Source organism: Camelus bactrianus, chromosome 7 (assembly GCF_048773025.1).
Source record: "Camelus bactrianus isolate YW-2024 breed Bactrian camel chromosome 7, ASM4877302v1, whole genome shotgun sequence".
Taxonomy (NCBI): Eukaryota; Metazoa; Chordata; class Mammalia; order Artiodactyla; family Camelidae; genus Camelus; species Camelus bactrianus.
In genome coordinates this window covers 43352773-43371981 of record NC_133545.1, presented here as the reverse complement: position 1 = coordinate 43371981, position 19209 = coordinate 43352773, and the positions used below count along the sequence as shown (strand labels likewise).

Here is a 19209-nt window from a genome sequence, read left to right as displayed (position 1 = left end):
TGGAGCTGGAGGGCCCTGGTGGCCTGCTCCGCCAGTTCGCCTCTGCCTGGACTCCACGCAGACCCTTATCTTCGGCCAAAGAACCCCTTCTGAACACGGATATTATTCAGAATAAAAACTTTATTTTTTGTTTTGTTTTGTTTCTCATTTTTTTAATGTGAGCAGCAAGGAATGTAGAACTCTCAAAACAAATCTAGCGTTTTTCGCGTTTACAGATTGTTTTTTTTTTTTTTCAGTTTTGCCGGATGTTACAAACCTAAATCACTGTTTTCAAAAGCTGGATCCTCTCTGGTATTATTGCATCATTACCGTTTTTATAAAGGAATTATATTTCCCTTTCAAATAAAATTTTTTCTATGTACGCCAATACACCATTGAACAAAAGGCCCAAGAAACCTTCTGAACAATCAGGGTACAGAATTTCTTTAATATAAATACGAGCGGATGGGGATAAATAATATTTAAAACTTAGATTATTCAATGCTTGCAAAAAAAAATATAAATAAATCTGACTGTTCACCAGCATACACACACGGAAAGACGTACACTTAGTCATCCTTGCACAGGGAGCCCCTGTTTCAAAGCGCCTTTGATTTTTTTTCTCGCTCTTTACAAGAAGTGCAATTTTTTAAAAAATTAAAAATTAAAAAAAAAGTAATCGCTTCCCCTCGGGAGCCATAATGTACGAACAAATTCACATTGGAGAACTCGGCTAGAAAATCTGTTCATATACCCTGTTTCTGATCAAAGAGTAGAGAAGGTAAAGGGTGCAGGGCCAGCGGCCCAGCGAGGGGCGGGAGAAGATAAATATCGCTACCGATACAGACAGCCATTCCAGCAACCAAGATTGCTACGTCACATAAACTATAAAAACGTGATACCAAAGAAAACAAAACGGGGGAGGGGAGAGGGAGAGAATGGGGAATGGAGGAGAGAGAAAAGGGAGGGGCAGGGAAAACCTTAAACAAAACAGAAAAAGCAAATGAAAAAGAAAAGTGGGGGGGGCGGGGGCACTCTCCTGGCGCGCAGCCCTGAGCCCACCATCACAGATGGGTGAGCTTGGGGGCTTCCTGAATTCTTCCCTGAGAAGGATGGTGGGCGGTAAGGTCCGTGTAGGTGGGGTGCGGCTCCCCTGGCCCGGGCCCGTGATGGTGGCCGCTGCCCAGCGGCCCAGCGCCCCCGTAGTCCATGGCAGCCGAGGCGGCGTGGGGTAGGTGAGTTAGGCCAAAGAGGGGTGGGCCAGAGTTGCTCATGGGTTCCACATAGCTGCCCCCCACGAAGACGGGGCTTCCCTGTAAGTGTGGAGTCCCATAGCTGCCGTTGCCCTGCAGGCCATGCCCATGCGGATCATAGTCGGGTGTGCCCCCGGCGCCCGCCCCCGCCGCCGTGTAGCGCTTCTGTGGGGGCGGCGGGGGTGCACAGCTGGGCAAGGGTGCGGGGTAGGATGCGGGGGGCAGCCCATAGGCGCCCTGGGGGGGCTTGGAGAAAGGCGGGGGCGACTGGGGCTCATAAGGGACGCTATTAACCAGCGAATGCATAGAGTTCAGATAGCCGCCCGCTCCGGGGGGCACAGGACTGCGACTTGGAGACTGTCCCCCTGATGACGTCAGCATGCCCTTGCCCTTCTGATCCTTCTTGTACTTCATTCGGCGATTCTGGAACCAGATCTTGATCTGGCGCTCGGTGAGGTTCAGCAGGTTGGCCATCTCTACCCGGCGGGGCCGGCACAGGTAGCGGTTGAAGTGAAATTCCTTCTCTAGCTCCACCAGCTGCGCGCTCGTGTAGGCCGTGCGCGCCCTCTTGGACGACGCCTGCCCAGGTGGGCTCTTGTCGCCTGCACAGCTCTCCCCTGCGAGATCAGAGGAGAGAGGAAGAGTGGCATCAGGGGCTGCCCGCAGCCCCTCCCAGCCCCTGACCCAGCCAGTCTCCTCCTTTCTCCAGGCCCCAAAGATTCCTCCATCTGTCAGGGCCCAGAAAGGGAAAGAGGAATTAGAGGCTGTCCTCTGTCCTGGTGGGCAAACAGTGCTGGTAGCTCCTAACAGAGTAAAGTTGCAGATCATAGGCATCTCCAAGGCTGGGAAGGACAGAAAAGCAGGATACCCTGTTTGTTTTTCTGGTCTATATTTCCCTGCTGGGGACATTCACTTTCTGTCTAATTTATGGACCCTAGGGATACTGGACTGCAAGTTCCCTGTGGGCAATCTCACCATCTTCATTCCCTTCACAGTAACTGGAATATGGGGCACCTAATATACACTCAATAAACTTTTCCCTCTGTCACTGTCTGACTGAAGAATTAGACAGTTGCCTCAACTGGCCACTTATTTAATCTACCAAGTGCAGATGCGTGGAGTGGAAGCTCCAATCTGGAAGGCCTTCTTTGCCCAAAGGAAGAGGTCCCATTGAAAGTATTCATTTCTGGTGGGGAGGCCCAGGCCCTTGATGCTGGGTGCTATTAATTAGGACTTCTCCATGTCATCAAGCAGCCGGTTCCAGCTTCACCCACTAATCTTGACCTTCCTTTCCTCCCTGGCCCCCCAAATCCTGGCTCTGGATGACCCGGATACTCAGGCTCAGAGCAGAGCCCTAGCAATTGGAGAAGCCAGGGGCAAAGGAAATCAAGACACTGGGAAGCCCAAGACCCAACACCTATCTTCTACTGGAATCTGGTTCCAGGAGGCCCATGTGGTTCCCATTAGAATGACAAGTCTGCATCCCCTCCCCCAGGAGATCCCTGGCTGCCTTCATTGTACTAAGTCTGAGTAGAGCCTTCCCAGAGGTAAGGCAGCCACTCCATCTGCTGGAGCAAAAACTTAAAAATAGGCTCTGATTATAGGCAGAGCATTGATTCTGATTTGGAGTCCTGCTTTTATTCTGCCACATTTCAGTGTGGAGTAGCTGTCACTGTTTCACTAGAAATGAGGAACTGTGATGAAAAGTGGAGTTCAGGTTTGTTCTGCCCAAAGGTCTTAACTCCACAAAAGGCATTCCAAAGTCACTAGGCCCCACTTGCTCTTAGGTCCAGAGAGACTCTCATCAGGTCTCTTTCTGGGATTTTCCTGAGCACACAGAGTCCTGTCACCTCCCGAGTGCAAAAACTCTCTGGAAACCTTTAAGGGTTTGAGGGAGGAGGAGTGAATTCTTGGGCATGTTTCAGGGCCCCCAGACCATGCTGGCTGTGGCTGGTGTGGCCTGCCCAGCTGGGCACCAGGCTGGAGTACCCTCCTCGGGAAGGCACCCTTTACCTGAGCTGGAGCCGCTGGTTTTCTGCTTAGTGTTTTGCCGAGACTCTTTCATCCAGGGGAAGATTTGTTTGGCCACGGTGGGCGAGTTGAGTAGAGGGCTCTTGGCTGCGCTGGCAGGGGTGGGGTTGCTGCTGGCATTCTGAGGTGGGGAGACTGATGAGGGGGGCGGGGGCGCAGCAGGGATGGGCGCAGGGGGCTGCGGAGGGGGTTGAGGCTGCTGTGGGGCAGGGGGCGCGGCCTGGGGTGGCGGTGGGGCCAGGGGCGGCTCGCCCAGGCCCGGGGGCTGTCTGGGAGGACCGCTCAGGGTGCGCAGACACGCCTCGCTCAGCTCGTGCGCCTTCGGGTGGACCCCGGCATTCGTGGGCGACTGGAGTGAACAGGCCGGTCGGTGGTACTCGCCATCAGCGCCCATTGCCGCAGACGCCGAGTACGGCTGCTGACTGGCATTATAACCGAACCCATTGGCTGCCTGGTAAGGGTAGCCACCGTAGATCGCCGAGCTGTCGTAGTAGGTCGCTTTTTGCATCGCGTTGTTTCAGGATCTTGATCGCACACTCTGACAGGGGCTTGACACCCGTGAGGGCGCACATTGGCACGCCCCCGCGGTCACGTGACGCTCCGCCGCCAATGGCTGCCCCGCGCAGACCTGAGGGGCGAGAATCGCAGCGCCGTGAGGGCTCGGCGCAAATCCATCTTACTCTCAATAGCTAAGTGACATGAAAGCCATAAAAGAAAAAGTGGTCAGCAATATTTAGCAGCACGACTTGGCCCCGGGCGCAGAGAGCCACGCTATAAAAAGCCGCTGGAATTTACTGGCAGCTACAAATATTTGCTTAACTTGTGCCTGGAGTTGGGGGGTTTTCCGGGGAGTGAGGAGGAGAGTGAAAGGTCCTTGGAAGCCGGGTCTCGGGAGCTGGAGTCCAAAAGGAGAAAGGCCTGATGGACTAGAAAGAAACAGGGTCGGGATCCTTCTTTTCCAGGGAAGAAGAAACAGGGTGTCTCTTCGTCACGGCTCCTTGGATTTCTCCCCTCTGGGGATCACGCGCAAGGGGCGAGGGGGTAAAGGTGAGATTGGGTCACCAATTTTTCCTCCAATTCTCTCTTTAGAACTGATACTTGCCAAAAGAATCATGATGTGTGGTGACTTCCCATCCAGGCCCTTCTTGGACCGGCCAGCACCCTAGAGAGGTATGCACAATTTTTTTTTCAGGCAATAGCCATACTCAACCCTGCTGGATTTCAGAAGCTGAGCTTGTTAGGCAGTTAATCTACACTTGTGAAGGGATATGACCTACCTCTTCCAAAGAGCCCCTTGTGGTCAAGGAGAGGAGAGAGAAAACTTTGGATGGAACATCCTGTGGGGAGGGACCAACACCACCATTCCCCTCCAGGAAGTCACTCAAATCTTGGACAATTCTTTACTCCTTCTCTCTCCCTATTTCTCAGGCAGGTCCCAGCAGGTCACTCCCAGCTCTTTTCCCCTGCTACAGAAGGTCCCCAGACCTTCCTGCCTTGGACTTTCCAAGGTGCTGTTATTCAGGGCAACTATCAAATTCTACCTGTTAAAACATGATGGATTAGAGAAAAAAAAAATCCACCAAGAACCTGAAAAACCAGCGTTCATCTCCATGACCACGGCTTGAACTCTCCTTCCAACTTAACGATAATAGATTCTGTCCTAGAAACTGCTATGTAATTTGATGTATGGGGGTCATTTAACTCCGGACGAGGGATGGAAGCACAAGCCATAAAATGCTGCCAGGGTTCCCTGATCTTTGTGTGCTGTTGTTGTTGTTGTTAATATTCCTTGGCCTTTTTACCTGCTTTAGAAACACCAAGTAAAGGACAAACCTGGAAATCTAAAAAGCAATTGAAAGTCTTCTCAACCCCTTTTTATTTAGGAAGTGGACTACAAAAGTGAAATCTATGTTTTATTTTTGTTTTCACCTTTTCTTGGTTAACCTCTGGTTCTCAGCTCAGAAAACTTCGATGTGAGTTCATATAGTTCCCTCCCAATCAGAATTTTAGTCTCCCTGGCCATTTAAGAAAATTACAAATTTTCTTTATGACAAATTCATGAAGAAAATTGTTTACACTTCTATGTTTCAACTATGTGTATTTGAGTCCTGGAGTTATTCAAGTCTTCCAGGAATAGCAGACAGTTTGTTAACTAAAAAAATTAATGTAATAAGCATCTACCAGTAGATGATTATAATTTTGTTTTTAATAATGGGCTCCTTTAGATTTCATTATTAAACTAACAATCTGCCCAACATCTGGAAAACAGGCACAATTAATTTTCCAGAACCTCAATTAAAAATTACAGCAACCCTTATCCGGAGTTATTGTATGTGATCTTGAGCCCTGGAGTATTGTTTCTCTTTTGGAAACAGATAGGAAGCTACAGATACCATGGTTAAAAGTAAATAAATGATAAAATAAAATTTAAAACAGAATAGCAATTTAATGTCTTAGTTTCCTGTTCTTTCACTGAAAATAGTTCCAATTACATTTGGCAGTGTTAATGTCTGCCATCATAAATTTTTAAGATACTGGGCTTGTGTAAAATAAAACATCAGGTTAAGAAAATTACTCCAGACACTTGAACAGCAAGATATTAGATAAAACAAAATTAAGTTGATTTTGAACATGCAATATTTCAAGCGACTTGCTAATCCATTATCACAAGCTACACCAGCCTGCTGCTTAGGTCTTTCCATTAAGTTGTGCATTGTCTTGTAAAATAACAAAAATACCCTTAGAACTCTAAGAACATACAACAACCTCCTAAACTTAAAATGTGAATTCACCTTGTAGATCCCACCAAAGTCCCTCCTATTGTTTGAGTCAGCAGATAACCACCTTGGGACACACATAATCCACAATTCCCCCTCGCTGCCCCAACACAGCCCCTAAAGTTTGCAACCTAGTAAAGAAGTTGTAGATTTGCCAGCCAGGAAACTTTGCTTTGCACCCTTAAGCAAGGGCTGGGGATGGGAGGAGAGTCTCCTGGAAAGATGTGTTTCTGGACAATAACCCCCAGGTGCAAGAGCTGAAAGAGGGCTAAGGAGGCTAAACTGAGTTACAGGAAGCAAGCCCTATTGTCTCTCTGGAAGATCTGCCCAAATTCAACCTTTTACCTTCAGGCACCGCTCCCTTCTTCCACTTCTGCCCCTTCCTCTGCCTGCCCTCACCCCGAGTTAAGCGGAAACAACGGGTAAGAGCCCCCGCATCCCTTTGCCCACCCCTTCCTCTCTCCCCAACCCCGAAAAGTTGAGGCTGGACTGGGGGAGAGAGAAGAAGTGGGGGCGGGGATGGGAAAGCGGCCTGAACTCGAAGTGTAAGGGTATCAGTCACTGCCGGGAAGGAAGCTCCGGCTTGTGAACTCTTCTTGAACCGAGATTTAAGTCTGCAGCCATAAATCACCGAGACGTAAACTCCGCCATTCAGCGCTGAGAGCAGCCGGTTGTGGCCCTGCTTACCTTAACTTCTGACGAGCGCTGCGAGAGTGGGCTCGGGCTCGGGCGCAGGCTTGGGATCCGGCCCCCGGCCCGGCTTGGCGGCCCGGCCGGGTCCCCTCGGCGCGGGATGGGCACCGACCCTCAGCATCAGCCGAGACGGAGGGCGGGAGGGAGACCCTGAGGCCCGGACGCCGCGGCGCAGAGCGTGGCTGCCTCACTGCTCCAGCACGGCTCGCCCAGGGCGGACTGGGGCGGCTCGGACCCCCCCTCCCACCCCCACTACCCACCCTCCCTCCCCTCCCCCCTACACCCGCCCCCTGCCCTTCCCGAGGGCAGCAGCCGCGGCCTGGAGATAAGCGCTAGCGCGGCGCGGGGCTCTGCCTGGGCTAGTGGCACCGACTTGGGTATGTTTCTTATGAATATTACACGCGGAGCAGCGTCTGGTCGGGGGGTGCGATGGGGGGTGCTTGGGGCGGGCGGGAGGGGAGGCCAAGGCTCTGGGGGAGCGCGGGCCGGTGTGGGGGATGGGGCTGAGGCGAGGGGAGGGACAGGAGCGAGAGGGGGAGCTCGGTGGTTGCGGGAGGAGGGTAGCCTCCCCCCAACCCCAACCCTCGCCCTCTCCCCGCTCCTAGGCGTCTCTAAAGTCCAGGAAAATTATGCTAATGAGGACAAACGGCTCTCACAAAGGGGCTCTCTTGCTGGCTCTATTAGGAATCGGTTTGAAAAACCACCTAACCCTGTGCCCTGGACATTTCCAGTTGTGGGGCAAAGGGAAAAAGAGAACCAGAATAGAGTTCCCCAGACTTTGAGCAGTTTAACTTACTTGCCACCCCCAACCCAAGAACCTCAAAGTCAATCTCTGGGGGCCCGGGATGGGCCTCCATTCTCGGAAGAACTCCCCAAGACCCAACTGAGCTGTCTCTGGTTATATTTTTAGGCAGCAACCCTTGAAATCCTGGTAGCCAGGAGGAAAGTAGCCTGAGGAAGATGCAGTTTATGGGGCAGTGAAATGGGATGTTCTGTGCTCAGGTACACACAAAGGTGCTAGAAACTCCGTTCTCCAGCTCTTCTGTGCCCATTTCACAGTACAAACATGCAGCTCACTCTCAGGCAAAGACAAACTCTGACCCCAACAGGAATCCACATCTATACTTTCTCCCCTAATTAGTGATAGGCACGCTGAGCAGAGAGGCCCGGTGTACCCGGCAATATTGCCACAACTTTAAGGAGGATGGTCTTTCTCCCTCCTAAAGCTTCTTCAACTCCCCAGATTCAAAACTGAACTCTGCAAGGATATGTGTGTGACAAAAAGAGAGAAATGGAGCTTTCGTGTAATTCCAAGGTGTCAACGGCCGGACCTTCTCAAAGGAAGGTGTTAAAAATATAAGTAGTATGTTTAAACTGTCAGGGAGCCAAAGTGTCACCTTAGAGCAAAAACAAAGCCAAGGGAAAAGGGAGAAATCAAAAAGCACTCCGGGCCAGGGTGGCCTCATGCATACCAATGGTTTTTGTCATTTATGGCTGGGCAAGATTTATGACTCGGCGCCCCAAAGCTGTAAACAGAGCACGAAACAGCAAACACTTGCTCCTTATGGCATATTGCTGCAGCACAACTTGAAAGGGGGAGCCGGGCCGCGTAGGAGGCGAGAGCCGGCCGCAAAAATCCGCTGGGCGGCATTTTCTCTTCAAACCGGCTGGGTCGGATGTGGCATTTGAAGAAAGAAGGCGTAGGTCAATAATCAACCCGCACTTTCTCCTCCAAACTGCTGACGCGACTCACCGCCTTCTCAGCTAAGCCAGCTGCAGGGAAGGCATGCACTCCGTGAGAACCTACCAGGGAGAGGAAGGCCGGGGCCGAGGGGGCCCAGGGCGCCGTGGTGAGGGCTGGGGAGCCCGGGGCGCATACCTTTCCATCTGTGCCAAAACCGGGCCTGCAAAACGAGGAGACTGGACACCGCCGAGCCGCAGGAGCCCAGGGCAAGGGGAGCCCAGGGAAAGCCGGGGCCTCCGCCTGAGCCCGACTAAGTGGCCTCTTGGCCGACAGCTGCTGCGGACAGAAATGGGGCTCCGACCTCAGGACTAGGGGCCGGCAGCCTGACACGCAAATTGCTGGGGTTCAGGCCTCTGCTGAAATCCAAAGGACTGGCTTTTGGAGCTAGGCAGGTGAGGTGATTTAAAATAATAACGTATAATATCTGAAGGGTTTTTATTGTCTTTTAAAAGGAAAATACCTTGTCGATTCCCAGCGTCAGAAATCACCCTCCGCTGCCGTTGCGCTCTTTCTAGGCAAATCCAGCAACAATTCACTCGGCTCCGCCAAAACCACTGAGGTTTTCTTTGGGGAGAGGACCTCTTGACTCCCCCAATACCCCAAGTCCCATGCCCCCCATCTTTTGCCCGGGAGGATGAGAAGAAAACATTTTCTCAGCACTAGAAGAATATTTGAAAGAGCGGAGGTGTGCTGGTGCCTCTCCACCCTTCACAGTGTTCTCCCTGTGAACTTGTCACGAGGGCCTCGGGTGGGTCCTAGGCTGGCTGTGCACCCAAGGAGGAAGGTGAGGAATAACTGTTGGCAAGAAGAGGCATGGAAATCCCAGAATGGGGAGAAAGATCAATGAGGAAATATGCTTGCCTTTGAGGGTTAGGCTGGCATTTTGAGGGTAAAAGAGGACTATCTTTTTTTTTTTAAGCTATAGTTTAGCTATAATGGAGTGGCTTTAGCTCTTTCTGTGGAGGAAAAACCAACTGCTTCTCTATAAACACCACTATTGGCTTCTCTTTGTGCACACTTTCATACAGAATCAGCTTGAGAGTCCATCCTTAGATATTTATTCCACTTGCTGGCACTGAAGTGACAATAAAAAGATGCCTTTAACAAACCTCTATTCCCTCTCTCATTCTTTCTAGCGAAACTATATTATTTATGAGTCTTTAACTGGGTCAAAAATGCGCCAGAACTGGGTCATAAATCATATGAAATGCTGACAAGTAATTGAACAGCAATTAAAGCTTACATTTTATTTCCAAGGGGTGTTTTAGAGCACTTGAAACGGCCTCAGTTAAACACGGTTACCGCCTGGGCCAGTAGCAGGGGAGGGCTGAAGCAGCCCTTCCGTCTGGAGAAGTAAATCCCACTCAAGTAGGGGAAACCTGATTTGATTTTTTTTCAAGTGCAGAAAGAAAGAAGATTTTTTTAAGTCAGGGGATAAATCCGATTCCTGATTCCTTGTAAGCACCCTTTTTCTCTGCTCCAAGAGCTTTAAGAGCAGAGGAAAGCAAAGTTTCCCTCACCTTTTTAGGGAGTTTCCATCCTTCCCAGGAGTGCTGGGTCCCTAAAGCCCAATTAGCTCTGGCTTTCCCAGCAATTTGGAAGCACACTGTTTAACTCTCATCTGCCTCCATCCTGGCTACAGCACCGTTTCTGGACCTCTGAAGCCATTGAGACATTTGCCTCTGCTTCCTACAGACCCTGCCTTCGGAATTCCCTCTAGCCCTGTCCTCCAACTCTCCACATCAGGTTGGTGGGGTGTACAACAGGGTGCCCAAGCCTTTCGCATTATTAAGCCCAAACTCAGCTCCAGCTCCCTCCTTTCTATGTCTCCTGAATGTTAGAATAACAGAGTTTCTGGGCATCCAGCATGCTTGCCCCCACCCTAAGCCTTTCCTAGATTTGCACTGTCTTTCTCCACCCCCTGCTTGAGCAGAAGGTGCTCCAGGAAACAATGGCTCCTCCTCAGGGTCTGGCTCCTTCAGTCTGGCAAGTGGAAAAGTGCATCCTGCAACCCAGCACTGAACAAAGTAGCCTGAAGCATCATCAATAAAATGGCAGCGCATCTGTACACTCATTGATTTCTCTCCCAGCTGCTCTGGCTGTGCAAGTCAGCCCTCACCCTCCATCCCGCCGGCAAACACGGCAAACGCGGCTACCCAGGAAGCCATTCCCTTTCTCATTCACCCAGCCCCCACCCCCTCCAGGCAGTGGAGTCCAGCAAGCGCAACACGGGCCACCTTGGCCGGAGCGGGCGCTTCGGGACCCTCCCTCTGCCTGGGGCTCAGCTTCTGGGACTCAAGTCCCTCTGCAGTGGACAAAGCCACCCAAGCATTGGAGGCCACCAGGCCCACCTAGTAGCCCCCAACTGCTCTTTCTTTACATCCCCCCAACACTTTCCAGGGAATTAAACTCAGTCTGAGGAGCTACTGGGGATCTTTCAAATGCTTTCGGTTCTAAAGGAGAAACAAAAGAAGAGAAGCACAGAGGGTCCTGTCCCTGAACCAGGGTCTCCTCGCCTGACCTTTGTCTCTCACAGCCATAACTCACTCTAGATATGAACAATCAACGGAAATACCTTAAAATAAATTCCATCCTCCCGGTGTGGCCTGGAATCCCATCGGCTAGCTTGCCCAGAACTGCTCCATGAGCGCTGAAAACTGCAACCCGCTAGGAGAGTGCTCTCCAGAGAAGGGGAAGGAGAAGGAGGAGGTGGGTGCGTGGGGGTGGGGGAAAAAGCTCTCGCTCTGTAGAGAATCTAGAAAACGTAATCACAGATGAAGCCCGCCTGGGTCTCCGCTCCAAATGCCACAATAATGTGCTGTATTATGTGCTCACGTGGTCATACGTCAACTTAAATCCTTTTATTTGAAATAGGGAATCACTGAAGGAACTAGATTTGCTAGCAGAACATTTAGCTTTCAGGGAGGGGAAGTGGGGGACCCTGACCAGCAGTAGGGAATAGTTTTGTCTAGGGCAGTGGGACTCTGGGGGCACCTCCCCGCCCCACCCCACCCACACCAACACATGCCACACAAAGCCACTTATCTCTGCTTAAATTTCTTTACACCCAATCCAAACACAAGGGAATAGCAATCCTGTCCCCATCCTTATAGTTCATGTAACTTTCCTTACAGGCTTCCACTCACAGACAAGCTGAACTCAGAACATCCAAGCACCAGTCTCCCCTGGCCCACTGGCCAGTACATCAAAAGGCAAGGCACAGATCCCTGTCTCCAGAAGAAAACCCAGTAATGACTGGCCTAGTCAGTGGACTCCCTAATGGCCTGCCATTGTATGGAGTTTGCTAACACCCACACCATACACCACACTCATTGGAGAAACCCAAAAGGCCCATAATTACCTGACAAAAGGCTCAAGCACTTCCTCCAAGTCCAGTTGGGTTTGTTTAATGGTAGCCCCCTAGAAGAGAGATGCTTGGCTCTAGAGTGGAGGGTCAGAGTTTTGTAAAACCTGGAAAGACCAAGTACCCTGGCTAAACCTGCACTTAATCATTTCCTCAGTGCATAGCTGAGTGATACATGAAATTATAGGCTTCTAATGATGAAAAATGTAAGAGGAAATGATTTAATTGTCTCTTCAAGAGAGAAAAAAAGGAACCAACCTTTGCTGGCATCCCTTGAATTAACCTACAAGACAACCTAGGACACTCTCTGCAGATGGGTCCACTCCCCCAAGACAACTCTCTGTCAACCATCAGAAACTGAACTGGACCAACTTTGCTCAAGAGGATCCTAGCATTCCCCTGCCCTCACCCTACTCCAACTCCTGCCTTCTTCTAGGTGACACTGCCCACTGTCAAGCTCTCAGGAGCCCTCTAAAAATTTCCTCTTTTCAGGTCTTAGTTTCTGAACTTGGGGAGTGCTCTGAGGTGGTGAGATCCTCATGCCATATTCCTTTGTTCCTTGAGTGGGTCTTCAGCTGGCTCGGCCTCCCTAAGTGTGAGGACTCACTTGTAGCAGCTGCAGGAAGCTGTGCATGATTCCTTCCCCCCACTCCTACCCTGCAGAGGAACCGAGGGGCCTGGTGAGAAAGTAAGGCCTTCCGTAAAGGAGCCTGGTCATGGGGGTCTCCAAATCAGAAGGGCAATAAAAGAGGAGACCTAATCCCTTGGAAGTGAGCCCTGGTCTAAGCTGGAGGCAGTGTTCTAATAAGGTTCCATCTGTGGGATAGCTGGGAGAGAACCTCTAATGTGAACCTTCCCAGTTCTGACCTAAGCCACAAGCTAGAAAGTGACAACTCAGAGTGAAAACCTGCTTCTCTCAGGTTTGGGGGTAAGGGACAGGACCAAAGACTGGTTTCAAAAATGCACTCTCCAGTCCCCCCCAAGGACTCAGACAACTAATGCACTGTCCTTTGCTCCTCTTATCCCTTCTACCCACACAATTTCACACGGAGCTCCTCAGATAGCCTGGCAAACTCCCCTCCCCCACAACCAAAGTTTCTGCAGAGGCTTTAACTCAAAGATGAGAAGGGGCCCCCTTCAGAACTCTCAGAGCAGTCTGGAGCAAACCAAACTCCCAAGGCAATAAATCAATAGGAGAAGCCTTTGGTACTGCTTCAGAGAAATGCCTTAACGCCAGCAGGGCCCAGCAGCATCTCAGCTCCAGCCAGGAGCCTCTATGCTGCTGTTAACAGCCCAGTTAATGCTTCAACTGCTGTTTAACAATTAACATTAACAACTTGGGGTGAGATGGAGTGATTGGGTGGGATGTGAAAGGAAAAATCTGAGCAAGTCAAAGGAAATTTAACTTTTGAGGTTGAAAACGGCTTCCCTAAGAGAGATCTTGGTTTGGCAAACCCCCAGGGAACCAGCAGCTGAGAGTCCTCCTTCACCACTCCGAAACCCAGCTTCCTGGAGCAAAGCTGTGGGCCTTTTATAGTTCAATTCCAGAGAACAAGAACAGAGATGCGCAAGTATCTATCCCCAGGTTGGGAAACCCAGCTGCCAGTACCCCCTCTACTGACTCCCCACATCCCCAACCTGGCCAGGACTGGGGACACATGCCCTGGATCCACACACCAGAGCCAAAATAGCCACAAAGTTGTCTTGGAAGGAGCAGGTGACCAAGGATACAGAGCTTTAGTCAATATTTGCAAGGCTGTTGGCAGATTAGCTATATCTGTATTCAAACACTGCAATCTGATTTCTCTGTCAAAAATACACTTAACATTTTTCTCCCTTTTCTTAACTCTAGTGGTCTTTCTACGTAGCATCAGGTAAGGCCCTCTTAGCCCACTTTGTTTGTGTGTGTGTGTGTGTGTGTGTGTGTGTGTGTGTGTGTGTGTGTGTGTGTGTAGGTTATAGATCATTATTTAACATGAGGTATTTCCTGTGGGTGCAACTACAGTACAAATAGGCTCCAGGTTCTCTGGACACATATGGATGTGTGTATCATTTTATACACATGGCCACAGACCCCTGCAACTATTTATACATGCAGTGTGGTTCTGTTGTGTGCAGAGATGCAAATCGTAAGTACACACTGCGTTGCAAATCCCTGAAATGTTCCGTCTATCCTTGGTATAAATAGACATACAGTAGCTGAGAAAGTAACCATCTTTACTATTACTCTGTTTACTTCCTATCTGATAAAGTAATAATTGTATCTGGAACACCATATCAGCCCTAGAGCATCACTGAATAGCATGTTTTGATTATTTAACAACCTGATATATACCGTGGTAGCAGATTTTAAGGAAGACTGAGGCCTAGGGAATAGAAAACAAAATCTTGGAAAACTTCAAAAAATAAGTAATTCCTGAAAGAATAAAGCAAATGCATTCCTTCATCCTGAGCTTCTGAAAGCTATTCCAGCAGCCCCTCCTCCAAATAGGCACAAAATTTATGGATCTTTTACAAGGTAATAAACCACAGTAATTACCTCCTTGCATCCCAAACTAAGAGAACAAATTAAGCCAGAACTTGAAAAGAATTTTAAAGAGTTTTCCCTCGTTCCAAATAGGAAAAGAAAACGCCGAGACATAGAAAACCCATGCTTTTCCAGTTGGAGGAACAGCGGATCAACCCGGCTAAAGGAACTGAGAAGCCCAGCTGCCTGTGATGTTCTACACATTTGAAATACAGCAACTTCCCCCTACCAAAGAAAGGCAAACGGATAGGAGAAACTGAAAGGCGGCGAGACAAGTTTCCTCCACGCAGAGCTGAGACTGAAGACGATCATCTAACTGAGTCTCCGCAGGCGCCACGAACAGTGGACAAGGAGAGCGGCCCACGCGGCGGCGGCTGCTGCGCCGGTGGCCTCGACTTGCTTTTGCCCTGCTGTTCCGTGTGGCGGTTTGTCTAGGGCTTGCGGGAAGAAACAAACACACCCTTCTGATACCCTCCTTCCCCCTACAGTACACACATCTTTGGTCTCTGCAGCCGCCCCTCCCTCAGGACGCTGGCTTTGGGGCAGACTCTTTGTCCGCCCGAAGCCCCGAAGCCCCGCATTCATAGGACATACAGCTGAGTGGAACCAGCTCCCAAACTCCTCCGAAGTTAAACATTGACCGCACTTCTTTCAAAGGGCAAAGGGATGCGGCTGCCAGGGAAAGTAAACTCACAAAGGCCCGGGCGCAAAGCCTGGCGCAGTGAAGAGTTTTGGTGCAGCGCTTACCTCGAAAGATGTCGAAGACTGAACCAGAGAGTGTCTCCAGCTCTGGGAGCTCAGGGAACCGCTGTTTCCGGTGTCCAGGCACTCTGCGGACAAATAAACAGCAGAGGGTGAACGGTGGCTGCGGAGGAGGAAGGGAGTTGGAGGATCGGAGTCGGAGGCGCGGGCAGCGCGGGCGCCAAGGTGGCCCCCAGGGTGACGCGGACACGAAGGAGTCGCCAGGGCACTCGTCCATGAGGCGCACTCATTGCTCTAAAGGTTCCAGTCTACAAATGGCCTGAAGATGGTGATTTATTTTTGTAAAATAAATACATACTCCATCTCCGCACCCACACTCTTCTTTTTCTTTCTTTGGGTTAGGGGAGGAGAAAGGGGAGCGGGAAGAAAATAGACCAGGCGGTGGAAGACGGAAAGGTGGAAGAAGCTTTCTGTTGGTGCGGCCGGCTCAGCAGCAAGAGTTCCTCACGCACCTCAACTTGGGGATGTGAATGCACGCTTTATTTTCTTTTGCTAACAAAGGGAAGCCTTGTCCGGGAGCATTCAATCACGGACTCTCCTGAAACCTCACTAATAGTATTCATTTTTGTTTGGCGCGAAATCAGACCCGGGTTCAGTCCATGGACCGGAGGGCAGTCTTGAGAGGTTCATTCAAGCCCTGGGACGTCACTTCTGGGTCCCAGTGGGCTGGCAGGACTACCACAGCACCCAGGTCCTCAGAGTAGGCTAAGTATGACCGCTGGAAGTAGGGGAACCTGGGAAGGAAGCGAGCATCAGACAATACCGGCCCCAGAGGCCCTACCCAGCCTCCCTTTGCTCAGCGGGCCCTGAGCTGCACCAAGCCCTAATTCTGCTGTCGCCTCATCCCTCAAGATGTTTGCAACCTTCCTTTGCCCTCTAACTAGCAAATGGTCAGCCAAATTTGGGGGGGGGGATGTGGGAAGATACTGAGGAGGGGCAAAGAATCTTCCTGGGTGCTGGGCCCTAGAGAGAAGTCCTCTGCTGGGCTAGGGACTTTGTGGGGTCCGATTGCTTCCACAGTCCTGTCCTTGTCCCATTACCCCTTCACCCAGATCTGGGCAGCCTCCCCAAACTCTACCCTGCCCAAATCAGCCCTAGATGACTGTTCTGTGTCCATGCAATCCTGCTGATAGCCAGGAGAGGCTACCAACAAGTAACAGGTCCCCTGACCCTCAGGCTTCAAGGCCTCATAGCACACTGAACAAGTGGCCGCACACCAGCAGCTAGCTGCCCTCTGCTACCACCTCGAAACTGCAGCCCCCACCATCCATCAGACACTTGGGATTCAGAATGCATGCTGGGCCCCTTTCTCTTGTTCATACTTGCCCTCTGTGTCCCCACAGGGAGTGCCCCCTGGCCTTGGGGACCTGGTCTGACCCTGGGCAAGGTGGGGCTTAGCTACCCTGCACATTGCCACTGAACTTAGACCCGGAAAGATGCCTTACGCCACCATCCACTACCACACACACCTCACCCCTTGACGCTTAGGAGTATTGTAATTATTATGGTTATTATTATTGTTGCTATTTCCTTATCCCCAAGTCAAATATTCAGGGCTGCTGCTCCCCATAAATCGTTCAGACTAATGAGTCACAAAGAGATGCTGCCTAGGTTTCTCCCTCTGCAATGGCCGCCGCCGCCGTAGCTTCTCTCTCGGCGTTTTTGGCGCTCGCTTGCTCCCTCGCTAGCCCGGCGCGGGTGATTTATGAACACCGGGAAAATTGAACAAAGCCGCGCACCCGTCCTGTGGTATCTCTGCAGCCTTCCCCGGTGTGAATCAGAACATTACCAACTGTCTGCGCATCCGTCCCACTTCATCACCAAAGCCAAGATGTGACCGCAGAAATCCCGAGCCCCAACTCACGTTTCCCTGGTCGCCGCGCAATCCCCAGACTCGCAGAAACCCTGCAGGAAAAGCCCCAAGACCAAGTGTGGGCCTGCCAGCTCCGGTCCTCCCCGCTGACCGGCTCTCTCCACCCCTCCTGAAGGAGTTAAAAAGCCTTTGGATATAAATCTGAGGTTGTGTGCTTTTAAAAATCAAATAGGAAGTTGGGGGACTCACTTCTGAGAGATTCATTCCTAGTGAGGCCCTGACGACTCCAATCCATTCCTGACGATCCGCATTAATTATTTAATGAGTCACGTGACTTCAGAGATTACAATTTCAGTATCTCCCTGGAACAGACGCTACACCTTTATCTCCTGCAACCAGGGTCGTTGTTTGGCTTTTTTAGTTCCCAGGTCTCCGGATCACAGATGCTCTTGCCCGGCTCCCAGGCAAGCCACTGACATCGAAATCCCTGGGCAAGAATTAGTCATGCCAGGAGAACTGTAGACAGTGGGGTGCCCAATTCTCTCCCAGGCACACTGCCATCCATTCCCTCCTGAGCCCAGAGGTCAGCCCACCTGTCTCAGCGCTTAGCTAAGGCCGTTTAGTCACAAAATCTGCCTCTCTGCTTCAATTTGGTAGCTCACCAGGCAAGAACCAACCCTTCTTCCCTGGCCGCTCCACACCTGTGGCTGTCTGTTTCAAGTGTAAGCCCAGATGCATATGTTCATGCCAGGCAGAATAGGCTTCTGCAGAGAAGAGATGTCAATTCACTTACCTCTACCCAAGGTGAGACCAAAGACTTTATTCAATCTACACATTCATTAACACAAAGAACATGCAGGGGTAGGGGGAGCACTCAGCTGCCTCAGTTTCCTCATTGGTAAACTGAGAAGACAACCAAAATGGCCTCCAGATCTCTTTTACTTTGCACATTGCTTCAATCTGGGAATCTCTCTGAGTCTCAGGAATCAATCCCAGCGAGAATGGGACTGCCCTGAAAGGGGGAGGTGAGGCGGGGTTATTCCATGAGTTTGGGACATTAAGAAGAAATGCCTGAGTTCCAAGACTGAAGTTTCAGACTAGAATGTTTCACAACAGCCCCTGCAGCCTCCATGATGCTATCACGGGGTTAGAACACACTCCTCCTTCCCAGCTTGTACTCTTTGAGAGAGGAAGCAGAGTTATTCTTGGGCCAGCATATAGTACAGAGAAGGGGCAAGAGGAGCAGCTGTTGGGAAAGGTGAACCTGTGTTCTTCAATACTGGACTGCAGCTGGGGATGCAGAAACCAAGAGAATGCAAAGAACAGCCTATTGCCTGCACAGAACGGACTCATTCACATGGGGAGTCCCAGGTTTCTGTTTGCTACATTGATTCTTCGAGGTTTTTCTTTCCTTCCATTCTAAGGAGTCATTTATCTGTTTCTAGGTTGAAACCACTGTAGGAAAGGCAGCGGTGAGAAAAGCAGCACAGTTTGGAAGATCAGGGAAGCAGGGGGAAAGAGGAGAGATGGTGATACCCACCCCACGGGGAGGAGGCTGAAAGGTGGGGGGAGGGGAATGAGGGCACCCTGGGACAGTTGAATAAAAAGTCAGAGATGCTGTGCAGAGAGCCCACTCCCCATATATCTAGGTAATCTTCCCAGGAGCTCCATCCTGGGTATTAAGTACTCTACTATGCCTGTCACAGTTGAATTCCTGCTGTAATAAAACACCGGGTATATCGTAGATTTCAGCAAAAATAGGAAAGAGGTCCTACAAAGTGCCATTTTTCTTCAGGGGGGAGAGTCTTAAGCACTTAATTCAAACTGTGACCATTAAAGTGTCTCTTATCCGATTTAGGTTGATTTCAGATGTTGACAAAACTTTTATCTCTGGAGTCATGCACAGTGTGGCTCTGTGACTAAAGCAGATGAGTATGTATTAGAGGGAAGGAAGGAAAAAGAGAGAAAGAAGAGGGGAGCATGTATAAGGGTCATTTTGGTAGAATTATAGAGCTTACACAAAATACTGTCTTTAAAGGTCAAGGGTTTGAGGGGCCAGTAGGGTTAGCTTTAAAAAAAAAAAACAATTAATGAGATAGAAAATTTGTCCTCTGGGTGAACTCTCATGGTTGCCCTAGCAAAGGGCAGACAATGCACGATTTTGAAGCACAAAGTGGGATTTTCTAAGCTGTTATAACAAGCTCCCTTAAACCAGATCTGAAACAGGCAAAACACTTGAAGAAATGACATAATCATCTGGATCACT

The 19209-nt window shown here is 50.4% G+C and overlaps 1 protein-coding gene and 2 long non-coding RNA genes across 5 annotated transcripts; 2 read left to right on the top strand and 1 right to left on the bottom strand.

Moving 5' to 3' along the window:
• Nucleotides 1–407: 407 nt before the first annotated feature.
• HOXA3 (homeobox A3) lies at nt 408–17211 on the bottom strand. Of its 3 annotated transcripts, XM_074367320.1 has the most exons (4): nt 17193–17211; nt 15116–15198; nt 3246–3891; nt 408–1849 (listed from the first exon to the last, which is right to left on the bottom strand). In XM_074367320.1, the coding sequence occupies exons 3-4, from the start codon at nt 3769–3771 to the stop codon at nt 1044–1046; spliced, it is 1332 nt and encodes a 443-aa protein (XP_074223421.1). In that variant the 5' UTR covers nt 3772–3891; nt 15116–15198; nt 17193–17211; the 3' UTR covers nt 408–1043. The 3 variants fall into 3 exon arrangements, with proteins under 3 accessions (XP_074223421.1, XP_074223423.1, XP_074223422.1); XM_074367322.1 differs by lacking the exons at nt 15116–15198; nt 17193–17211 and adding an exon at nt 11053–11466; XM_074367321.1 differs by lacking the exons at nt 15116–15198; nt 17193–17211 and adding an exon at nt 6728–6866.
• LOC123612402 (uncharacterized) lies at nt 3898–5701 on the top strand. The gene is made up of 2 exons (XR_006719625.2): nt 3898–4433; nt 4692–5701. It is a non-coding gene; the product is annotated as an uncharacterized LOC123612402 (long non-coding RNA).
• LOC141578153 (uncharacterized) lies at nt 6972–15440 on the top strand. The gene is made up of 2 exons (XR_012508150.1): nt 6972–7110; nt 14462–15440. It is a non-coding gene; the product is annotated as an uncharacterized LOC141578153 (long non-coding RNA).
• Nucleotides 17212–19209: the final 1998 nt, after the last annotated feature.

Excerpts from the sequence above, each read along its gene's own strand:
- HOXA3 (XM_074367320.1), bottom strand. The coding sequence starts at position 3,771 with ATGCAAAAAGCGACCTACTACGACAGCTCGGCGATCTACGGTGGCTAC. Across the intron at positions 1,850-3,245 it reads AACCAGCGGCTCCAGCTCAG|GGGAGAGCTGTGCAGGCGAC; the intron begins GTAAAGGGTGCC and ends CTGATCTCGCAG.